This window comes from Leiobunum rupestre, chromosome 6, assembly GCF_980474605.1.
Source record: "Leiobunum rupestre chromosome 6, qqLeiRupe1.1.hap1, whole genome shotgun sequence".
Lineage (NCBI taxonomy): Eukaryota > Metazoa > Arthropoda > Arachnida > Opiliones > Sclerosomatidae > Leiobunum > Leiobunum rupestre.
The window spans coordinates 65,611,825-65,637,064 of NC_143389.1; the positions used below are offsets into that span (position 1 = coordinate 65,611,825).

The 25,240-nt window shown below is 36.9% G+C and overlaps 1 protein-coding gene across 2 annotated transcripts in view; it reads left to right on the forward strand.

The window, feature by feature from the left end:
• Positions 1-257: 257 nt before the first annotated feature.
• LOC149943192 (uncharacterized) overlaps positions 258-25,240 on the forward strand; it is a 171,747-nt gene continuing 146,764 nt past the window's right edge. For both annotated transcript variants that reach the window (XM_090176984.1, XM_090176985.1), the window contains exon 1: positions 258-1,012. In XM_090176984.1, the coding sequence (XP_090033110.1) occupies positions 970-1,012 (43 nt within the window). In that variant the 5' untranslated portion in view covers positions 258-969. The remainder of the gene's footprint in view (positions 1,013-25,240) is intronic.

Consider the following 25,240-nt stretch of genomic DNA (forward strand, 5'->3'; position numbering starts at 1 on the left):
CCGGTGCAGTCCGTATAGCAATCACCAGCTAAATGTACATTTCGCAACTCCCAGTTGGAATTGGCCGTCACTGAGCGTCTTGTTTTTCTACTTTCAGATTCTGTCGGAGGCTCGCCTGGTGGAGGGTTTCGGAGGAGCCGGGTGTTAAGCCTTTTCGCAACAACGTTTAACTACAGAAAGCCTTTTTATCGGGAAGGAAAGTTTCCATCTAAGGCCGCGAGTGGTGCTCGGCCTTCGTCCGTAACAAGTTCGATTTTCCTCGGGCGAAACTGCTCTTAAAAAAAGACCAAGATACATATCCTTGGTAAACTTGGACGGCAACAGACATTTTTGTTTCCCTTACCTCCTTCATCCGCGAAAAAGGCGGTAAACAAAACCTTATCATCCGCGGTATAAAAGCTCTTAAGTAAGGCGCGTTCAAAGAAAGAACGTTTCTAGATAAAACAACGAGTTTCCAAATCTTTATATTTCCGAGATTGGAAATATTTTCTTAAACTCGGCTCGGATGGCGAACGACTAAAAAGGTGAACCACCGGTTATAAATTGCCCGTCTCTGATTACATTATCCCGAACGGTTTCTCCGCATTGACGCTGGGAACAAAGAAAAAAGTCCAGTTTGGTTTTCTTTCGGAGCACGGCCTCCGCTTCCGTGTCCTCATCGATTCTCGTTTGATAGCCTACTAGTTAGTGGCGGCGCGTCGCGGATTAAAAATGCACCAAGAGGACCCCTTTCAAAAAATCTCCGACGGTTTCGGCGATTACAAAGAGTTTCCTGGCGAAAAGTACGGAACATTGACTCTCTGTAATTATTGCTCCAGGTGTGTCTCGTCTTGACGATGCTCTGCCGACAATTTTCACCCGAAAGACTCAAAAATTGAAGAAAAAAACCCGAAGAAGGTGAAAGGTGAGAGAAGAGCGAAGGGGAGTTTAATTAGAGCCTGAAAAGAGAAGATTTATTAGAAACTTAAAATGACGGCGCAGTTCCGGAAGGAAGTGAGCTTGGATTCCCAGGGTGAGTTCATTTTCATTATTCTCCCTCATACAACACATCCCAGTTGCTATCGAAGAAAAGTTATACGTAACGACATAAGTAACCTTGCCTATATTAAGTTTGCCTACAGCCCTTACGAAAATGACTTGTTCCAATTTCCAAACTGGCATTCAATTGAAGCTAAGACACATCCAGTCAAGTAATTTTTATCAAATCGAAATAATTTTGAATTTTATACAAGGTAATTGTATTGTCAGTTTGATCAAATTGGAGTTTGAATATGCCCAATTTGTAATATAATTTTGGAATCAAATTATATCCCCCTTTTTCACAAGGGCATACATTCGTTTTGTACCTGTTTGAACCAGAAAATTTAGAAAATTTATATTACGGAAGATTTGAGGTTGGTTTAGTATTCCGTTTTTCTATTGGTTAGATGAAAACCTCAATTCAATTGAACTTACATAGACGGTGAAGTGGGTTCGAGTGCTTTACGGAAATGTTGGGAATCTATTCACTTAAGTTTTAAATTTTCAATGGTTTGCAGTGGTGTTTTGGTAAAACGTAGACTTGTGCCTCCTCAGACTAGTGTACTCGAACCCTCAAATTCTTAAATGAAGTTATTCAAATAGTTCTCAAAGTTGTCTCTCGAACCATCTTGGAGAAACGGCTCTTCGCTTTTTTAGAATTTTTCAGTCGTTTGAGCCGTGTTACGAATATTTGAATTACATTCTGAAAATATATCTCAGATGTACGAAATGTGGCTTCAGATATCTTTACATATGTGAGGTCTAATTTAACGACGTCCTGGTAGTTATGCTAAGTTTCCAATGGAAAATTCAAATAGTGCCACTTTTTTCCGTTTTCAAGCGCCTTTGGAAACCAAATTTTATGCCGAAGTGGCCTGACCTTACCTAACCCGAATCAAACTGCTTTTAAACCGATTTAACCAAACATTATCATTTTACGACATAACACATTCCTTCGAATTAATCGAATACATCGTTAAATTCGATCGTTTGACACAATTAATTTTGTTTTAAGGCCAATTTTGTTTATTAACTCAAAACAGTGCCCCGACTAAATCATTATATTTGATCAATCATACCAATTTTGATTTTAAATGCGAAAAATACCCCCAATAAATAATTAAATTCGACCGTTTCACACTAATTTTATATTTACACCAATTTTGCTTTAAATTAATAAAACCTTCCATTAGATAAATAAATTTTACTGTTTGAGACAAATTTTGCTTTTAAATTGGTCATTTCATTCAATGATTCGCACCAAATTTGGTTTTCACACCAATTTTACTTTAAAATTCTAAATATACCCGATCATTCTCGGAAATTTTTAAATTTAGGCTAATGCTGCTTTTAAAAGCCCCGAATAGATGAATAAACTCCAACGTTTGATACCAACTTTGTTGTTATAACAATTTTGCTTTTAAAATGGAAAAACTGCCCCGAATAGTTAATTAAATCCCATTTTTGTTTTGATTTAGCTTTTAAATTAGAAAAATGGCCTAAATTCAATTTCTATTTTTAGTTCAAATTTGCTTTTAAATTCGAAAAATGCCTCAAATAGGTCACTTAACTCGATTATTCACTCTAATTTTGGTTTTAAGAACAAATTCGCTTTTAAATTTGAAAAGTATCTCGAATAGGTCACTTAACTCGTTGATTCGCAACTAATGTTTGATTTTAGACCAAATTTGCTTTGAAAGTAAAAAATGCCTCAAATATTTCGCTAAACTCGAACATTCGCAATAATTATTATTTTATACCAAATTTGCTTTTAAATTCGAAAAATACCTCAAATAGGCTACTAAACTCGATAATTCGCACTAATTTTGGTTTTTAGACCAAATTGGCTTTAAATTCGAAAAATGTCTCATATAGGGCATTTAACTCGATCATTCGCACTAATTTTGGTTATGAGACCAAATTTGCTCTTAAATTCGATAAATGCCTCAAACAAGTCTCTAAAATCAATAAATCGCACTAATTTTGGTTTTTAGACCAAATTTGCTTTTAAATTCCAAAAATGTTTCAAATAGGTCACTAAACTCGATAATTCGCACTAATTTTAGTTTTTAGAACAAATTTGCTTTTAAATTGGAAAAATGCCTCAAATAGGTCACTAAACTCGATCTTTCATGCCAATTTTGGGTTATAGACCAAATTTGCTTTTAAATTTGAAAAGTACCTCGAAAAGGTCATTAAATTTACCTTAATTTTGTTTTTAAACTCTGAAAAATGCTATTCGAAAATTAGCAAAAGCGATTCAAATTCGAACAAACGATTCCACGCAATACTACAAAACAGATAAAAATTCTGTTTAATACATTAATTTATGTTACATAGCTGAGTAATCCAATTCAAGGAATGAATCGGAATATGTTATTAATTCTGAATTATAAAAGTAATGGCGTGTTTTTTTTCTTTAATGACGTTTTCGCAACCACGGAATAAATTAATCCCCTTTTCCAATGCGTATAATAATCCAGCTTCGTAGTAATAATAATCTTTATAATAAAATGGCTTTGATAAATTACCGGTCTCGAGTTGACTCGCGGAATATTAATAGAAAGCCAGTTTTCGGAACCCGCTTCCGGAGCGAGTGGTCGCCCTGCCGAGAAAAACAGCGGCGAATAACATTAGGGCGAGCCGCCATCTAGCGGCGCGAGTTTAAGGGAAGAAAATTCTCCGGAAACGGCATAATGAGCCTTAGAAACTCATCTCATCGGAGCTCAAGTCCGCATTCCGGAAACGTCTGTCAGCATTAAAGCGCTTCCTGCGATGCGGCTAAGCTCAATTTAGCAACTTGGATGCTAATGGTCTAGCGTAGTACGCTGACCTCTAGACTAGAGCCTCGTCTTCAGTCATTTGACTCCGTACCTGGCACGCGTATATATTTTACATGTCTTCTTGATGTTTTATCCAACAACGAAGAGTGTAACGGAATTACTGTAAAATCACTGTAGTTAGCGGATGAACAATCAAATAACCTACGCTTGATGAACTTGTTTTTATGTAGCTCATTCGTCACGAAATACCTAGAAGTTCAGTTCAGTTTGTGCTTAAAAACAGGGTGCCTCGTAGAATTTACCGTTATGTCCGGGGCTTTTTGCAGTAAAACGTCATCGATGCGTAATCCGTGATGCAGCAGCAACATAAAAAAAAAGCCAATGCTACTCTATAGAAAAGCCTATTAATCAAAGGGCCATAGAATCGGTTGAATTTTGATTCTACAGAATCACTTATTTTGGGAGGAGCTACATGAAATTTAACCCGATTTTTTAAACCATTTTGTTTAACCCGGCCGCCTGAATAAATGGCTTTAAAAATCACTCGGTGACTTAGGCCTAAGGTGGTGCCTTGGGTATTAGCCTAGCTAATTATTTATTATTATTATTAGTATATGCAATCGCACCAATTATTAGAAAGTTAATTTGAATAATGACCTATTTGACGAAATAATTTAAATGTTCGATCGATAATATATTTATTTACACTTCGGGCTTATGAATATGTTGCAAATCAGCCTATATATCTCATTGGTTGTCTAAACTGACGTCGTTGACACGCAAGCAGTTGACATTTTCCCTTTTGCGTGCAGGGAGGAAAATTTTACCATGATGATTATCGTCTAAACATATTCATACTCCCTAAGTTTAAATACATAAATTTTTAATTAAATTTATTATTTTTAACCGTTTGATTAAACAATTTTAAAGACTTGTACGGAACAACTTGTTCCGACTTCCATCAGAAACATGATTAAACTTCGGTTAACAAATGTCTTTGACAATCAGCAAATATTATTCTAACGTATCTAGCTAGTCTTTGGAGTCGCTCGATGAAACTGACTCTCTATCGCTAACCTCAAATATTTATGGAAGGGCATTTTAAATTCCTTAGGCTGACTAGATCATTAAAATTGGTCGTGGTGCTACGCAACTAAAATGCAAACGAAGCTCAGCTTCAGATAGAAATAAAGGAGTGACTCACTTCAAGCGAAGGTTGTTAATTATGTATCTTACGCGTGATATTTGTTTACCGAGAGCTATTTCTAAAATGACCACAAATTTTTGGTCGACTAATATGTGCTTTTGGTTTCGTCGTATGGCGTTTGCTAATTTGTTTGAAAGTTGCGAATTTTTCTCACTAAAGCGCCCATTAAATTGTCTTCGCTTGTAGGTTAGAGCAGTCTTTATCAAATTAAACGTTCGGTTTGTTTTGTTGGAGGCAGGCTTTAGTGGCCAAGAAACTTTTCAGCTACCGCTGTATAGATTTTAGTTAATGAAATTTAAATGGACCTTTATCTAATAATATGTTTAGTGCAAATACTGTAGAGATAATTTCGAAAAGTAGCGATACCTCCATTCGATCAGTAGTGGTACAATTTGAGTCCTCGTAATGGTCATGACCCCGAGTGGACTAAAAGGGTGGCCAGGATACGTTTTCAAATTACCGGAAGTGGTTCAGCTGTAAGCGGAAACCAAAGCTAGAGCTAAAATAGTGATGTAGGTGGGGTAGTTTCTTATTGTTAGGTAATCCAAACTGCGTCAATATAGCTTAGATTGTAAGTTTTTCATGGTGGAGATAGTAAGGATAACTTGGGCCTAAGGTGGTGTCTTGGGTATTGGCCTAGCTGGTTATTTATATTATCAAAAGTTACATAATTACCGAAAGTGTGTCAATCGGACCTATTTCTGAAGTAATGTTACGAGCGAAATACAAGTTGGGAGGGGAGAAGGGAAAGTATGCCTTGAGGAGGGAAGGAAGTTTTAACCAACAAATAACGCCTCGTAGTGAGGAACGGAGGAACTAAGTAGCACTGGTCAAAGTTAGTGTATTTTTTGATTTTTCGTCGTTCTGTGGAGATGCTATCGCCATCTATCTACCATATAATACCATAGACTAAAAAAAGATCCAGAAAGGCGGCAATAAATAGTCTTTTATGTGGTCGATCTCGAGTCAAGCATTCATTAAACCTTTAGCATACGAAAGTGCAGGGATTGTCACACTTTTGGTAATTAAGTCACTTTGGATATTATTAATAAATTATATAGTGCATATGCTGGTAGATGGTCCAAATATCGAATCAGATGATGAAATTAGCATTTAGAGAAATGTTGTAACTAAACTAAAATTAGCAGTTAGCACGACGAATGGATAGCCTACGAACCTGCATATTTTTCACATTGTTATAAAAGAGTGTTAACTACTAATTATCGAGCAAGAATAGTTGGTATAACATGAAATCAAGAACTAAAGGATTTAATCAAGGAAGAATTTGAGATAGTCGCGAAGCTGCAGTTTATATCGTTCCATCTTGATCTTAGGTCTAGAGGGCAGGTCCCCCAGAGGTCCTATAATTCCTATAAAATCCTATATTTTCAAAAATGTCCTATAACATCCTATATTTTTAGCAAAATCCCTCAAAATACCTATAAAATCCTATATTTTTAGCAAAATCCCTCAAAAGACCTATAAAATCCTATAATTTTGATATTTTGCCAATTCCAAATCCAGCCACTCTGTTAAATTGCTAGATTTAGATAGGATAAATTCCTATACCAAGTCATTCTAGTCTATACTTTTGTTATTGTTAACATGGTTAGCTACTAGTATATTTTGGTGATAAAATGGTTAAATAGTTTCAATTTTTAAGTGAAAATCAAAGACTTATTTCTCTAAATATATATTTTGTTTTTAAATGCATTACGTTAGTTAATTAAATAGCATATATAGTTCTATAAAATCCTATAATTTTGTAAAAATAGTCCTATTTTCCCTATAAAAAAATTGAAGATTTGAGTGGGGGCTCTGAGAGGGTCATCTCTTGAACGTAATTAGAAACATTATACATCAATATTATTACATTAATTAATTATTTTAAATATATTAATTTTATAATATTAGTATACAGCAGATAAATTACATTTCATTCACATATTATTTCGTTGTTTTTTAAATATAATATAAATTTACTAACAATTCATTTTATAAAAAAATTACTAATTTTAGTTTTAACATAACCGTTAAAGTATTTTACAAAAGTATAATTTTAGTTGTCGGATATTTAGAAAATTTGCAATTCGTAAAAAGTTGCAATGAGTAACACCAGAAGTAAAGGAACCGAAGTTATCAGACTGCTATACTCCCCATGTTGGAGGCGTTTTCCTTATGAAGTTACATTTTTACCTCGAATTTGAAATTTTGTGCACTCTTTGGCCGAAAACCAAAACGTTTTTATACATAGAAATAGCTATACCCGCAATTCCCAAATACAATATATCGCGTCAAAGACGGGGATGGAAATTAGCTTTTATTTTACTCGATTTTCATAAAGAAAACGCCCGCCGATTCTGAGCGCTATTTCGATAACTTCGGTTCATTTACTTCTGGTAACACTCAATTTCGCTCAATAGATGGCGGCTTATGAGTCTTACAAAAATAAATAAATTGGCTATTGAATCGTAGTAAGAAAGCAGTACCTATTTTAATTATTTTTAAAGACCTACCCAAAGTTAACTAAAATATTAGAAAATTTATTATTTGTCCTTTTGCAAAACAATTTATGTGAAAACTCAATTTTAGAGCAACCCAAATATGGGAGTACCGCCCACTAAAATAGACCCCGTAAGAGAATAATTTCAAGCTCTCACGACGCGAAAATAAAGAGTAGCAGGAACCCATTTATCTGATGTAGGGAACGTCGGGAACAAAGGAACCCGGCATTTGTAAAAGCAGACGACGAATGAAACTAACAACAAAGGCAAACATAAATGTTGCGTGTCACTTTTTTTTCTAAATGAAGTTTTATTGGGTGCATATGGCATCGTGGCCTTTACACCATTGTTTTCAAAGCTAGAAAGATGTTGTTGGTGCAGGTGGCAACGTGGCCTTTACACCATTTTTTTCAAAGCTAGAAAGATGTTGTTGGTGCAGGTGGCAACGTGGCCTTATCAGTATCCTATTACATTAATGGCGCCGTATTTCACTTCGTTAGACATAAAAAAGTTAAGACAATTTTTGCTGAACGAAATTGGGACCCGTAACGTCGGTGAAAGACGTAGACGTTCGCGTTTACACCCAGAAATGGGTTGATGAAACTCTCTAATATTTTTCAACCTAGAAATCTCGACAGTTTATTTTGCTCTTTGACTTAAAAATATTCAGTGGGAGTCACGTTTCACTCCATTTTTTTGTTTGTTCCAGGCAAAAATAAAATAAAAATATAATATAATATTTGTCGGAATTTGAGAAAGAGACAACGTGCATTTTACGGACACGCGATACAAACCGAATATTCAGTGGAATGTTATAAAATTGCTTTTGGTAAACAGGATTTGCCGTCTAGGCTATCTCGAGATTTTCGACCGGAAAAGTATACGTATTCTCTAAAGTGACAGTCTCGCAGAAAACGAAAAATGTAAGGGCTCTTTGGTCAGGCCTTAAGCCCGGAGTGTTTGTAAATACGCGTGTAAGTTGGATATAGGAGATCCAGGAGCGTGTTGTATTTGTTTGGCGAGACCCCGAGGAGGCGGGAGAGGAGTTGGAATGCAGCCGCGAAAGGAAGGAGTTTCGACGGCGGATAGATTTTATTCAGGTCGCGCTGCATCCTTATTCCGAATCGATAAAAGAGCCACGAGCTCATTGAAGCTTACTTCTTACTTAAAGGCTGCCGGCGAGGAGCCAAGCGATCCAGGAAGGATGGAGCCCGCCTGGCCACCCGCGACTTGACGCAATCTCGCCCCGACTTCGCCTCCGCGTACGATAATAACCGAAAATTACCAATTTCCATTAAAGTCACTTGAAATTGGAAATTTTTTTCAACTTCTTTTCAGGATTTTCCTCCTCCGGTTTTTTTATAATAGACCTTTTCTTGTAGGTTTTGGCGCGTGAGGGCCAACATTAGCGTAACTTCCGTTACTTTCTGTTGGTCTATAAACTGTTGCTTAGGGAAGTGGTAACGTTGTTGCGAACTACGCGAAATGGAAACGCTTACCTTCGCAGGCTGGACGCAGCAGTGGCGTAGCCAGAAATTCGTCAAGGGGGGCTCGAAGTATGTGAATGTTAAGAGGGGGTTTAGAAAGGGGTGGAAATTTAGTACAGTCAAAGGTAGGGGGGGTTGGACACGGAAACCCCCCCTTGTGTACGCCACTGGGTCGCAGTTTACATTTGCCCCGAATTTTCCTCCAAACCGCGGAGGTGTACACCGATTCACGCCTCAAAATTTATAGGTCGTATTGCTTTTCCTAACCGTGTAAAATATTAAAATTACACTACTTAGTAATATTACTAATAAATAAATCATTTTACGGATGTATTAGTTTTAGAAACTCGCTTTATGATGAATTTCTTCCAAAACGCGGGGCTGTGCAAAATGCATTTTGAGTTAGAAAGATAATTTTGCATTTTGAGTTTCTAGGAAACTATTTTGAATTTTACATTTTGCATTTTGAGTTTCTAGGAAACTATTTTGCATTTTACATTTTGCATTTTGAGTTTCTAGGAAACTATTTTGCATTTTACATTTTGCATTTTGAGTTTCTAGGAAACTATTTTGCATTTTACATTTTGCATTTTGAGTTTCTAGGAAACTATTTGCATTTTAAATTTTGCATTTTGAGTTCCTAGGAAACTATTTTGAATTTTACTAATTTTCAAAATGCATTTTGTATTTTATTTTGAACTGCAAAAACCTTTTTACATTTAGAAAAACCAATTTTCAAAATTCATTTTGTATTTTTATTTTGAGATGCAAAAACCATTTTACACTTTACATTTAGAAAAACCAATTTTCAAAATGTATTTTGTATTTTTATTTTGAGCTGCAAAAATTATTTTATATTTTGCATTTAGAAAAACCAATTTTCATAATGCATTTTATATTTTGCATTTTGAGTTATGGATAAAGTATTTTGCATTTTGAGTTTTGGAGAAAGTATTTTGCATTTCGAATATTTCATTTTGCATTTTGAATATTTCATTTTGAATTTTGAATTTTGAATATTTCATTTTGCATTTTGAATTTTGAATATTTCATTTTGCATTTTGAATTTTGAATTTTTAATTTTGAATATTGCATTTTGCATTTTTAATATTTCATTTTGCATTTTGGAAAAAAAAGCTTTTTGAGCAACCCTGCCTGAACGCATTTTGAAAAATCAGCTTGAGCCGTCTAATGTTTCAATTGATCAACATTAGCAAGTTGAGGGGATGAATACTTTTCTCTCGTAGGATTGATATTATCCACTTCTGATATTAGTAAACAGCAATTGCCACCTTGAGTGCGTACAGTTGAGGAGATCCTTTAATCCTATGATAATTGGGCTATTTTAACATTTAGTTACAACGTTAAGCCTTTGACTTTTTTAAATCTTCTTTAAAGTTCTTATAAACTTTTAGGGCGCGTATTATGTTATTCGTTTGTTTTCTAAAGGCAATTTTTTCGCGGGAAAATCAGATAATTCGTAGTTAAATAAACAAGTTGCAACAATTGCAAATTATTCGACTAGTTTTATTTGTTTATTTTATAAAAGCAGAATTATTCTGGTAATACAATATGAATGTGGGGTGGTGGAGTGGTTAGCACTTTCGCCTCGCAGCAAGAGGGGCCGGGTTCGAATTCCAGCTTGTGGCACTGGGAGAAAACTCAGAACCACATCTTCGGCGTAGAGTTTGCAAGCTCTCTCCCTACTGGTTAAAGGGGTTTTCCGCCGAGTTCTTCGGTTTCCCCTTTCATGAAACGTGTAGAGGTTAACGGTAATTGTTAGTGTAGGGAGCTGTTGGTTCGCGTGGCTTGAAGGGCTTGCCACCACCCCCCCTACGCATTGTAACCCGGCCACCTGAATTAAAGGCTTTAAAAGTCGTTTGATGACTTAGGCCTAAGGTGGTTCCTTGGGTATTAGCCTAGCTGATTATTATTATTATGTATAAATAATGTTAATTCTGCGTTTTTTAATGGGCAATTGCTTCTAAATCTTTATTTTGAGATAAAAAATAAAGAGAACGTCCATTTTGAATTTTTCTTATAAACTGCTTTGAAAGCATCTTTTCAAATATTTGAATTTGTAAACTAACAAAAAAATATATTTGTAAAAACGTCAAATTGGCAAGAATGAAATAAATCTTGTTGTATTTTTTTTAAGAATTCTTGTCAACTTGACGTATCGCTGATCAAATAGTTTTTTCCGCGTAAGCGTTATAAAGATTCAAAGCGGTACGCAAGAACCGGCAATTCTAGATATCCTCATTTCATGAAAGTTCTATATTTTTGAGAAATTTTCTTTCGAAAGACCTTCTTGGCGAAAACGTTGATATTTGTCGAAGTTTTGTAAATTGAAACGGATCTGCCATTGTTGGTTTATGGGTAATGGCGGGGGCCCCCGTTGGATCGATGTCCCGGGGGAGGGGGGGGTGGAAGTTGGTTCGGGTTTTGGGAGCCACTCCGAGTTACTAGGTTGTCTGTTTGATACCTTTAAGCCTTGGAAAAAGGGTCCCGACTGAAGGCGGCGAGAATCGAGTTTCCGATACCCGGGTCATTACTCTGATTAATGATGACGTGGCGCCCTAAACGAAGATTCTTCCTAATTCCTTTTCTCTCTCAACCCGCTCTATATTTAATTTTCTCTAAATTCCTTTTCGTTGTCGTACAACATCCTCGTTTATTCTGTCTATATAGATCCCAAAAGCCATTTCAAGACCTTACTTATAAAATTCCCTTATTGAATTTGTCCCAAACTCTCGTTTCTAAAAACTATCGGAAAGTTTTCACTTTCTCCTTGTTAACTCGATCACGATTTTTTTTAAATAAATATTTCTAATTGAGTCATCATATTACGTTTCAATTTCGATTGATCCTAGGTATATATATACCTATATATCTTTTTTATCTGAAATGGTTCTGTAAAATACTTTAATTCTATTTCAGTTTTTAAACATTTTATTATTATTTTAAAATCTTATTGTTGAAAAGTGTTCAAATTGCGTACAGTTAAATATATTTATTTATATATTTTTGGGACTGAGAGACCTTTTGTATGAAATGTGGTTATTTTTATTTCATCTACAAATAATTTTCAGGGGTGAGCTTTGAAGGGTATAACTTACTTTTCCTTTTACTAAGAGGCCCACAAATCGATTTTAAGGGATCCTTAGAAAGCTATTCGTTAAGTTAATTTGGGGCCCCACTTTGCTATTAGTGGGGCCCTAGTCGGTTCCTTCAGTTTATTTGTGGGCCCCCAGAAAGCCATTCCTTTAGTTAATATGTGGGCCCCGAGAAAGCTTTTCTTTCAGTTAATTCGTAGGCCCCTATATAGCTATTCCTTCATTAAATTTGTGGGGCCCAGAAAGTTATCCCTTCAGTTAATTTGTGGGGCCCAGAAAGTTATCCCTTTAGTTAATTTGTAGGGCCCAGAAAGCTATTCCTTCAGTAAATTTGTGAACCCCGAGAAAGCTATTCCTTCAGTAAATTTGTGAACCCCGAGAAAGCTATTCCTTCAGTTAATTTGTGAACCCCGAGAAAGCTATTCCTTTAGTTAATTTGTGAACCCCGAGAAAGCTATTCCTTCAGTAAATTTGTGAACCCCGAGAAAGCTATTCCTTCAGTTAATTTGTGAACCCCGAGAAAGCTATTCCTTCAGTTAATTTGTGAACCCCGAGAAAGCTATTCCTTCAGTTAATTTGTGAACCCCGCGAAAGCTATTCCTTCAGTTAATTTGTGAACCCCGAGAAAGCTATTCCTTCAGTTAATTTGTGAACCCCGAGAAAGCTATTCCTTCAGTAAATTTGTGAACCCCGAGAAAGCTATTCCTTCAGTTAATTTGTGAACCCCGAGAAAGCTATTCCTTCAGTTAATTTGTGAACCCCGAGAAAGCTATTCCTTCAGTTAATTTGTGAACCCCGCGAAAGCTATTCCTTCAGTTAATTTGTGAACCCCGAGAAAGCTATTCCTTCAGTTAATTTGTGAACCCCGAGAAAGCTATTCCTTCAGTTAATTTGTGAACCCCGAGAAAGCTATTCCTTCAGTTAATTTGTGAACCCCGAGAAAGCTATTCCTTCAGTTAATTTGTGAACCCCGAGAAAGCTATTCCTTCAGTTAATTTGTGAACCCCGCGAAAGCTATTCCTTCAGTTAATTTGTGAACCCCGAGAAAGCTATTCCTTCAGTTAATTTGTGAACCCCGAGAAAGCTATTCCTTCAGTAAATTTGTGAACCCCGAGAAAGCTATTCCTTCAGTTAATTTGTGAACCCCGAGAAAGCTATTCCTTCAGTTAATTTGTGAACCCCGAGAAAGCTATTCCTTCAGTTAATTTGTGAACCCCGCGAAAGCTATTCCTTCAGTTAATTTGTGAACCCCGAGAAAGCTATTCCTTCAGTTAATTTGTGAACCCCGAGAAAGCTATTCCTTCAGTTAATTTGTGAACCCCGAGAAAGCTATTCCTTCAGTTAATTTGTGAACCCCGAGAAAGCTATTCCTTCAGTTAATTTGTGAACCCCGAGAAAGCTATTCCTTCAGTAAATTTGTGAACCCCGAGAAAGCTATTCCTTCAGTTAATTTGTGAACCCCGAGAAAGCTATTCCTTCAGTTAATTTGTGAACCCCGAGAAAGCTATTCCTTCAGTTAATTTGTGAACCCCGCGAAAGCTATTCCTTCAGTTAATTTGTGAACCCCGAGAAAGCTATTCCTTCAGTTAATTTGTGAACCCCGAGAAAGCTATTCCTTCAGTTAATTTGTGAACCCCGAGAAAGCTATTCCTTCAGTTAATTTGTGAACCCCGAGAAAGCTATTCCTTCAGTTAATTTGTGAACCCCGAGAAAGCTATTCCTTCAGTAAATTTGTGGCACCCCAGAAAAATACTCCTTCATTTAATTTGTGGTGTCACAAACCCAGGCCATTTATTTTTTGTAGAATTTTGAAAAATGAAGACAATTCCCATTTTAAGACAGCATTAGCCCGCTGCGGCCGCCACTTCGGGTTTAAAGCCACTGGCCTATCGATTCTTACGGCACAGTTATAAATAAAGGATTATCTTTTTTAAACTATCTCCAATTCCTAAAGCGTACTTCTTCAATATTAAATACGCCAAAAATATTTTAAAGATAGAAAAATAGAAAGGTTTCGAGTAGGTAAATAATGTAGCCCTAGCTGTACTTGGTACAATCTACACTCGTGCATGTTTTAGGTAGTCGTTTTTTCGATTCTCTAATATGTTTGAAAATATTGAGTTATACCAAGAATATATCAGGGAGAAGAACTAAGCCACGTGACATAACGTTACCCACTCGTGACGGGTGTGTTTTGCTCTACTAAAGGCGATTTTCCGCAATATGGCGTCGATGGTCAAAGCTTCGAAGTGGTACAACTCATTAGTTTTGTAGAGTTTTTTTACGAATTCTTTGAACCGGGGTATGATTTATTCTTATAAAGTTGTTCTTGCCTATCTCGACGTGAAACATCAATTCCAACGGGGTGCAACGGGAATGGTTACGAAAGAACCGTTTTTCTACCGATATCAGCAAAGTACAAAAATATAAAAAATTTATAGTAATAATAATAATCAGCTAAGCTAATACCCAAGGCACCACCTTAGGTCTAAGTCATCAAGCGACTTTTAAGGCCATTAATTCAGGTGGTCGGGTTACAATGCGTAGGAGGGTGATGGCATGCACTTCATGCCATGGGAGCCAACAGCACCCTACAGTACACCAACTATTGCCGTTATCCTCTAAAAGTTTTATTGACTAGGTTGGATCAAGATTGTATTTATTTATACTAATAATCAGCTAGGCTAATACCCAAGGCACCACCTTAGGCCCAAGTCGTCTAGCGACTTATTATGCCTTTAAACAGGTGGCCGGGTTAGAAAGCGTAGGAGGGTGATGGCAAGCCCTTCAAACCACGCGAGTCAACAGCTCCCTACACTAACTAACTACTTTGGGATTATAACTATGTCGAGACGATGTTGCATCGAAAAGAAAGCTCCTTCTCCTTAAACAAAATCAAATCGGCGGGGCATCTCATTGGTTCCTTAAATCTGACGTCTTCCGACGCGATTGAAGATCACCCTGGCGACGTTTTCTGGAACCAATGAGATACCGTGCTGATTTGATTGACTTTTAAGGGGAGGAGCAATTTGGGAAAAAACAACTTTAAATTGATCCAACATAATGATTTTCCTAAGTATATGTACATACGTTCTTGATGTAAGCTAGAAGGGGAGAGTTTTGTTTGGCCGACCACAAAATACACGTTACGCCGAATGTCCATTTGGCCGACTGCACATTTGCCCGATTGAGAAGTCGGACAAATAGACAGTTGGCTCATTTGTCCGACTGTCCATTTGGCCGACTACTCATTCGGCCGACTGCTCATTCGGCCGACTGCTCATTCTGCCGACTGCTCATTCGGCCGACTGCTCATTTGGCCGACTGCTCATTTGGCCGACTACTCATTTGGCGGTTGGACTATACTAGGTACGTTTGGACTATACTAGGTGCGTTTGGCTAGGTCGCGTTTGAGAAGGCGCAGCTTGGTTATAAAGAACGGGGCTGGTGGCGCTGGTCGGTCAAATGACCAGTCAGCTAAATGAGCAGTCGGTCAGATGAGCAGTCGGTCAGATGCGCAGTCGGTCAGATGAGGAGTCGGTCAGATGAGGAGTCGGTCAGATGCGCAGTCGGTCAGATGAGCAGTCGGTCAGATGAGCAGTCGGTCAGATGAGCAGTCGGTCAGATGCGCAGTCGGTCAGATGAGCAGTCTGTCAGATGCGCAGTCGGTCAGATGAGCAGTCGATCAGATGCGCAGTTGGTCAAATGAGCAGAGGGCTAAATTAGCAGTCGGCCAAATGACCAGTCGGACAAATTAGCAGTCAGCCAAATTAGCAGTCAGCCAAATGAGCAGTCGGTCAAATGGGCTGCTCATTTGGCCGACCAGAATTTCGGCTAAAAGAGTAGTCGGCCTAATGAGTAGTCGGCCATATGTTCTGCTCATTTGGCCGACTGAAAAGTTGACCAAATGAGCTGTCGGTTAAATGAAAGGTCGGCCAAATGAAGAGTCGGCCAAATACACCCCAGCCGCTAGGAGCAACAAACATAAGGAGAACACAGCTAGCCTTTAAACACGCTAACGCAGTTTTGTGTACAGTTTTCATTGGACGAGCCTTTACGCTGAACGTTTTACGGGCGGCGGGGAAGATAATTTCCGAATTTTCCTATTCCGACGGCAGCAGGCGCTAAAGCGTCTAACCAATTTTTTTAACCAATGAAAACTATACGCAAGAAAATGCACGACTTGGACGAATTGGGTTCTCCGTGTGTGGGGTGCTGTGTTTGTTGCTCCTATGTGTAAGGTTATTTTATCTGCAGAGTACACGTTAGAACGCATTTGTATCTTGAGTCATTAAATTACATCAGCCTCAGCATCCTTTCACCGAGAATAACTTCCCTTCTTGATAAAACACGCAGTGAGCCCCTTCTTTGCTATTAAGGAACTGGCGCTTTAATTATCTCGGCACGTGGTCATGCTTTGTAGAGTGTATCTCGCGGTGAACTGTCTCCAGGTAGCGGTTGGCCAAAGTTTCTCTAGGTATTTTTAGACCATCCAAGCGCGTCCCAGAGAGGGTGATTCGCCATGGGGCCCCGTCTCGCCTCCTGCCAATCGATACTTGTCTCGCTTTATATAAAACCACGACATTCTCTTGGCTCCAGAAAATGAAACCCATTTTAGAAAAATAAATTTCGCTTTCCTTTTGAGCCTTCTTATTAAGTTATTACGCGGTACCTTTGTAATATTTTATTGCATTGCTATTCGTTAAAATACAATTGAATTAAGTCTTTTCCCACGAATAAAAATTTGTAATGATGAAATTGTTAAAAACGTTATTGTTTGATCCTCCTAATTACCATTTTATAAGTAAAATAAGTGTCCTATCAATATTAATTCGAACTTCCTAAACCGTTATATAAAGTGTATATAATATTATGTAGTTCATATAATAACATATAGGTGGCACCATGGTGCAGAGACACTTATGGGCAAATATCAAAAATATATCTGGCAACCAGACATCTCTCGGTCTGGGCGGCCAGTAGACTAAACGTCCTTCTATTGTTCTCAATTAATGTTATGTAACAAGTTTATATAGGTAATTAAATCTTTAAGTATAAATGTATATCAATTATTAGAAAGCAAAGTATAAAACATAATAATAATAATAATAATAATAATCAGCTAGGCTAATACCCAAGGCACCACCTTAGGCCTAAGTCGTCAAGCGACTTTTGAAGCCTTTAATTCAGGTGGCCGGGTTACAATGCGTAGGAGGGTGGTGGCAACCCAAGTCAATATAAAGATAAGCTTAGCTGCACAACCACAGGAAGTGTCATGAGCGCCACCGTGCGTTTGAAGTATGAAATTAGATCGGCGTCGTCTGGCTTGGGTTCGATTATTAGTATTTATTAGGTGGATTCTTTTCGCTTGTTCTGGGATTTCGGAGTAGGGTGACAAGAGTCACCCTAAGAAGTCATTTAACTCAGATTCTGTGGTGGCGACTAGTTTGAGCACGGTTTACATATTTACACAGGTTAGACTACTTCGGCTCAGAGATGGACGCTTATGAGCTACTCCCGCGTTTAGAGAATTGGAAAAATTCTACTTCGCGCCTACAGCGCCGGCTTGTGTAAAGTTTTTGAACTATAAACAACTATTGTTCAAAAAATATTTATATTTAAAAATAGAGCGCCACCTATGTTTTAAATTTAAATGTATCGTAGATAATTAAAAAAATTTAAAATACATATTATCAAATTATAAATACGGTAGCTCATTAGTGTATTTATAATTAAAATTTATAACAATTTAATTTATAATAAATTGATTAGTACTGTTTATATACATTAGAGGGCGTACCAGTAGCATAGTAGAAAACAGGGTTGCCTGTCTGAAGAACTTAAGAGGCTCAAACGCTAGAACGTATGAAGGTACACCCAGTCTAACTTGTGTAAATATATAAACCGTGGTTTGAGTTAGGGTGAACACGTTTTCCCAAAATGACCGCCTTTGGCCGTTTTACCACATAATTCAAAATGATTTGATCAGTTTACTCTCTTTACTCTCGCTTTTGAGGAGGTGTAAACAGTGTAGCTCATCTTTTAAAGTACTGAATACACGTTAGAGAATTTCTGTATTAAAATTATTAAAATTCTGAATAAACGTTGATGAACTTCTGAATTAAAATTATTAAACTTCCGAATGAATTTTAAGGAACTTCTGAATTAAAGTTATTAATAATAAAATAAAGTTATTATTTCAATACCGAATTATCGTTATTTCATTACTGAATTATCGTTATTTCAATACCGAATTATCGTTATTTCATTACTGAATTATTGTTATTTCATTATTGAATTATCGTTATTTCATTACTGAATTATCGTTATTAAAGTTTCGAATTAACGTTTAAAACCTCCGATAAAACGTTATTAAGCTTATGAATGTACGTTATTAAACTTCTAAATTAACGTTAGTACACGTAAATCGGAGACGTTTTAAGGTGTAAATTAGAGTTTATCAACTGATCAAGTACTTATTTCAATATATTTTAAATCGTCGTTGTTTTTATCGCATTACACCTTCATTAGAATTACATTTTTTCTTAGGAAAATTACGACAAGGCTTAGTTTTACGAGATTAAAACGAATCTACTTGTGGGTTTGTTTTTAATGGCCTTATAATTAAAAATTAACTAAGCCATCTATCTCTCTATTTGATTATTTAAAAATGGCAATTTCGTGGTCTAAGAACCGCAGTTTTCTTAAACGCGACAGAAAGGCAACTTTTCAATCCCATTAAATTGCCAGCGATCGATTTACATGCGCTTTATCGTATCTGTGTAAAACTGAAGGAAAATTACACGTTTCTCGAATCGAGAAAACAGAGTTTTTAAAATATTCAGAGGCTCGTTCATAACGCAATTTTGAAGCTTGGTTCACGATCCGCGAACGACAACAGTTCCTTCTTTTGTAGCTCTAACGCGCTAGTAATCCGTTTGTCACCATGGTGACCGGTCTCGCGATAGTGGCTAACGGCGCGACCCTTATCTTTATAAGTTTGTTTTTTGGCACCTTCCGCTGAGGTTATAAAGATTAATGATCGGTGGCTAATCTCGGCCTGTTTATATCTTTTGACCCTCACGGAGGAATTCGAAAGCACCTTCGGCTTTGATATTATTAATTTACGGCTGATCTTCGTAACTAACGATGTCGATCCGCCTTTACCTCTTTTACTGTTGAATATTAATCTCCAGGGACACTTCTGGAGGGTCGGTGTCAGACTGGAACTTTGTATGGTCGTGCGAATTAGAATAATAAATCCATGAACTAGACTGCCAAACAAATAACAAGGCACCATGCGAAGTTTCGAACCATCACCAAATCACAAAAAGGTTTTTCGCTAGGCTAATACCCGCCATGTAATAGTTATTATCGCCATGGGAGATATACATTTCAGAATATTTATTGAAAGGTCAGATTGCGACTTCTATTACCCACTGGTTTAAGGGGTTTTCCCCCGATATCTTCGGTTTCCCCTTCCATAAAAACTTGTTGAGGTTAACGGTAATAGTTAGTGTAGGGTGCGGTTGGCTCGCGTGGCTTGCAGGGCTTGCCACCACCCTCCTACGCATTGTAACCCGGCCACCTGAATTAAAGGCTCGATGACTTAGGCCTAGGGTGGTGCCTTGGATATTAGCCTATAGCTGATTATTTGATTATTATTATTACCTTTATGCCAGGTGGGCGGGTTATATATCGTAGGTAGGTTTGGAAAGGCTTTCTTGTCACGCGAGCCAACAGCTCCTTACACTCACTATTACCGTTAACCCAACAAGTATGTATGGAAATGAGAAACCAAAGAACACGGAGGAAAACTTTTTTAACTAGTGGGGAGATAACTTGCAAACTCTTCGCGGAAAGAGTTGTTCCGCAACCCGTAAGAAAGTTATCTTCAAGTACGTGACCCCGGAATGTCATCTCTAGTACCTCCAAACCCGCGGGACTAGCAGCTTCCTTTCAAAAAGGAGCCTATAGAAACGGCTAAGTACGTGTCAGATTCCAGTTCATTTCGGACAAACGTGGCAGCTTGGAAGTCGGAACGACAACGTATTGTCTAAATATTCTTTTAGCCACCTGAGCGGCTTTACGCTTCCGGATATAGGTGGTTTTTCCATAGAAACTTACGGAGGTCTAAAGTGTAGGGACGCTAGTGGTTATCTACAACCATCCCACAAAGTCTAATTTAAATGGTATCGCTGTTAAAGGTTGCGATGCGGGTTATTAACCTTATGATTATTATGATTATTATGATTGTTATGTAAGCAACGCCTATTACCGTTTCAAAAAATATCAGATCACATCATTATGGCGTTACCATAATTCCCTTCATTACATCTAAGGCGCGTTAGCCTTCCCTATAATGAATACGCCCTCTTGAACTTTGAGAAGGAAAAAAGAGTAATTTTCATATTGGGAAAACGTTTTTCGCCAGACTTAAAAAGACAATAAACTGGTGTTATAGTTCCTCCTTTCATATTTTATTTTCTTTTATTTTTATTTTGAAACTTGAGCGCGCTGTATTTATTTTCCTAAAGCAGCTGTCTCCAGTCAGAACTCGAGTGCCTTTCCCTTCCTTTATTTATGTATAAAACCGGCGAGCATTTTATTTAAAGGAGGTTGTTTTCAATGTAGATTGCGTTTTGCCAATATTTAACAATTAGTTTTTCCGCTTGCATTATTAATTATAGGAAAATGATCAGCTCCACCGACGAAAATAAAAGAGGTATATATATATGCAGCGGTGTGCCATTCACTGCGACCAAAAGAGGAAGTAGTTTGAAATCGGGTGGTTTTGGTAAAACCAATATATTGTACATTTATCGAAAGTTAATATATTTGACATCAAAGATATACAAAAAATACCTATTTGTATTAACAGGATACTATGTATATGTATACACTTGTGATTACTAAGGAAGACTATGGTGGCATTGAAACGGGCGTAGTTAAAATAGGTTCGTGACTTGATAACATAAACAGCATGGCTCTTAGTCACTTAGCTTCTGTGTCCTTTTTTAAACCACGTTACCACCTAAATACGTTATTTCACGTGAAACAAGATCAATTTCGGGAAGAACATGACGAATTCTTCAAGATATTCTGTGTATGAAGAATTCTTCAAGATATTCTGTGTATGAAGAATTCTTCAAGATATTCAGTGTATGAAGAATTCTTCAAGATATTCAGTGTATGAAGAATTCTTCAAGATATTCTGTATGAAGAATTCTTCAAGATATTCAGTGTATGAAGAATTCTTCAAGATATTCAGTGTATGAAGAATTCTTCAAGATATTCCGTGTAAGAAGAATTCTTCAAGATATTGAAAGATATTAAATATTTTATATTAATTTAAAAGATGTATCATCAGATATCATCAATTTTGTGATTGTCGTAGGCTTAGCTACGCAAGCGTACGAATACCATTGTACTTTTAATTTAGAAACAAAAACATATAACCCGATTAGAGGCTACCCCAATAACGTTAAATTTTTGGCAGCGGCAAAGCTTTGGTCGTATTGGGTCACCTTGATACAATAACAATGTTTAAAATCCATTTTTCTGACCTTTATTTTTAATTAAATGGATTCCAGGTCGCAAGAAACCGTATATACTACCAGTTTTATAGATGTTTCTAAAACGTTTGATTAACGTTGATCACGTCACCAGTTAGCACGTGTTTCACCACTTTTAAATGTACCTTTTGATTATAAAACGTGCTTTTTTAGTTGAAATCACAGCAATTTTTGCCTATAAGAAGGTGTTATTTTTCTTGTATTTAGGGAGGGGCTAACCACTTCTGTTAGTACACCGAGTACAGAGAGTACAGCCTTTGGTACTACAGATTACGCGTACAGTGAAAGGTACAGGCTTATACACTGATTACGCTTAGGGATCAACTCATCGGTATTTAGCGGTTCATTTTCGTGCATTAAGATATTATTTCACGTACATTAGGTGATTATTTATAAATATATATATATATATATTTATAAATATATGTGCCATGTATATAAGTAGGAAAAATGTGTACCGGAAAACATAACGGAATAAGTGTTTGATGAATGCCGTTTTTAAGTTGCTAGTGCGCAAATATTCATGGACGCCAAACTTTTACCACGAAGCCAGTAAAGCCGGGTTCAAATCCGAAAACTTGCGAAAACTCATCTGCGTTGTAGGTAAACGTTATCTTGCAACTGGTCGAAGGGGTTTTTCCATAGCTTTTTGGCTAACCCTTTCCATAAAAAATCTTGTTGAGGTGAAAGCTATTAGTAGATATAGGGATAAGTTTTTTTCCATAACAATCCAACGCCCTGCCACTTGGAATAATGGTATTAGAAAAAGCTAGATGATTTAGGTCGATATTCAATGGAGATAATAACTCCCCCTTATGTTAAAAGTTGTATTTATGCCTAGCGATCATAATTTTTAAACACTGTAGTAATTAACCCATTACGACAATAAAACCAAATATTGGAAAAAAGCATATTATTTGTTTCAATTCTTAGAGTTTTAATCCGCAATTCAGTACTTATTTTGCTAGTCGCCCTTCAAATAAAAAAGTAACCGAATTCTTTTCTGCACCGAATATTTACTCTGAAGAAAATTTTTTTCCTTGACCAAATATTTCTTCCGTACAAAGTTTAAAGCTACTGTTTTTAAGTTTAAATTTTCTAAAACAGCCATTATAAAAGTTAAAACTGGCACGGTTGCGTAGTTTAGAACAAATGTATCTTGCAGAGTCATTTTATTCCTTTTAAATAAAAATATCTAAATATTTTATCCTCACTCTGAATATTTTTATGTGCTCTTCGTTTATATCAAAGGAAGGTAATAGAAATATTGGACGTACTGTATTACTGAAGAGGTGGTACGTTAAAATTGGTTTCATCACTCGCTTCGCTTCTTTTATTTTAAAAGGCAACAAAAGTGGTGTGGGAAAACTACGTGGCAGAAACTGTTCTAACCGAACCGTGACGCTGAAGGTAGTAATTTTAACGTTAAACGTAAGCGCCCTGGTCGTACATTATTGGAACTAGATCGTGCCACATTTCCCCCTTTATGAACTTCAAAATCTTTTTAAACGCGAATAAAATTGACTCGTTTGAGTTTAAAAGATCCACTTTTAGCAGATTGTTTGAAACGCTTTATAAAGAATTCGCTTTTCTTTCGTTGTTTTGCATAATTGAGAGGCTAAGAACGTAAGACGTGTATCCAAAATTTCTTCAACGAAAAACGCCTAGAGCTAAATGTCTTCAGGGTTCGGGAAAAACGGGTGAATTCCTAAAGACGTACGCAGTTACTAACCTCCCTGCCTTTATTTCTCCGAAGGTATAAAATCATGATGTTCCTCACCTCTCTAAGCATCCTTTAATGGCCCATTTCACCGGAGAACAATTTTAAAACGTAAAAGCAATATCCGTGTACGAAGCCTCCAACAAAATTATGCTAAATTAAGCAATTTTCATATTCGATTAACTCCGTAGCATATGCCGTACTAAAAAGCGCTCTTTACGCCAGTAAATCCGTCACTTATCATTATTAGGATTTTTTCGTTGCGCTGCTGAAAAGTATCAAAATGATTTATAAAGTCTAGTTCCCACTATAGATACTTTGCGTTAGGGTAACTAATAAACCTTATGAACAGGTGGGGCTCAAGAACTTAGATTATCTGGTGTCACTCTCACAACGGGACTAGTTTACCCGAGTTGCGTTTCTCCTTAATTTGTTCGTTTTTTCATGTCAACTGGAAATGTTTTTGACAACTGAAAAGGACAAATGTTGGGAATATCGCAGTTTTTTTTGCGATATAAAGATCATAAAATCATAGGAAACAATTAACAGATTGGTACAGACTTGCAGACTGGAAATGGAGGATGTAAATTAAGAAATTATTTAAAGAAGAACCGAATTTAAAAATAATTTGTTCTATAAAAATATATTTGGAAATTTTCTAAACACGTTTCTCATCTCAACTGGGGCTCTGGTGACCTTTCGACCCCTATGAAGGTTTTAATTCATTGGTCCCAGCTTTTGGTTTGAGAGTCAATGACACCCGCTCCTAGTTTCAAGTCTGTATGGATAAATTCGCGCAAATTTGAATTGAATTACGTAAACTCTTGTACATTTAGACCCTTAAAATGTGCTATTTCCACCTTGTAAAATCACGCGGAGAATTTTAATGGTTACTTGTTGGAAACCTCCGTGTTAACTTTTCTTTTTTGGAATTTTGAATTATGTAAAGTTAGGCAAATTGTTTAAATTCTGAAAATAGTTTTACATATAATTTCAATAATTGTTATTATTTGATAAATAAGATTTTCGATTTGTTAAAGCCAGGGACGATTATGAAGAGAAATGACAGTGTAATGTCAACAGGGTGTGTCGTTTATTGTCCACCTCATTCCGAAAACGAGTCAGTCGTGAGTGATTAAACTGATCCCTCATAATCGCTGACACGTGATTTATCCTCGCACTATATGACGCGCGTGGCACGCAATTAACGGCGTGACCCGCTTCTCTCCAACTTCCTCCTGGTCGGAAAAAAGAAATAGCGCATTGTGTCCGATCAATCAGGGTGACGACGGGGGGGGGGGGGGGGGCAACGCGTAATAAGAGTACCTACAATGGCGACACATTCAAAATGCAGCTCGGATTGACGGTCAGGAAACATTTTGATCCCTTGATTCCATTTTAAATATTAAAGGAATAAGAACCTACTGGCTCTGCCGTTCTATTTGCCGTTCGTATAATTGGAAAGACGCAGAATGATAAACCAAATTAAAATATTTATAAGTCACGTTCCTATTACTAGAAATAATTGTCCATAATGGATGAGTTTAGTTTCCAAATTTTGCGGAAGAAAAACAAAAGTTGCGCGGAATATCAATAACCTCGAGCCACGGGGCCGATAATCTTTAGCGCTCCGTCGAAAGCTCGTGTGGTTTCCGAGTCTGTTTGTCTGAAATATTAAAAGCGCATTCTATTTCGGTACGAGACTACGAAACCACTCGGGGGATAAAAAGACAGGTTCTTCTGACCACTTTTCATTAGCGTATGGATTCCAGCTGTAAGGATATAACGTAATACTTCCGGTTGTAATACCAGTCGCCGTAGCACAAAT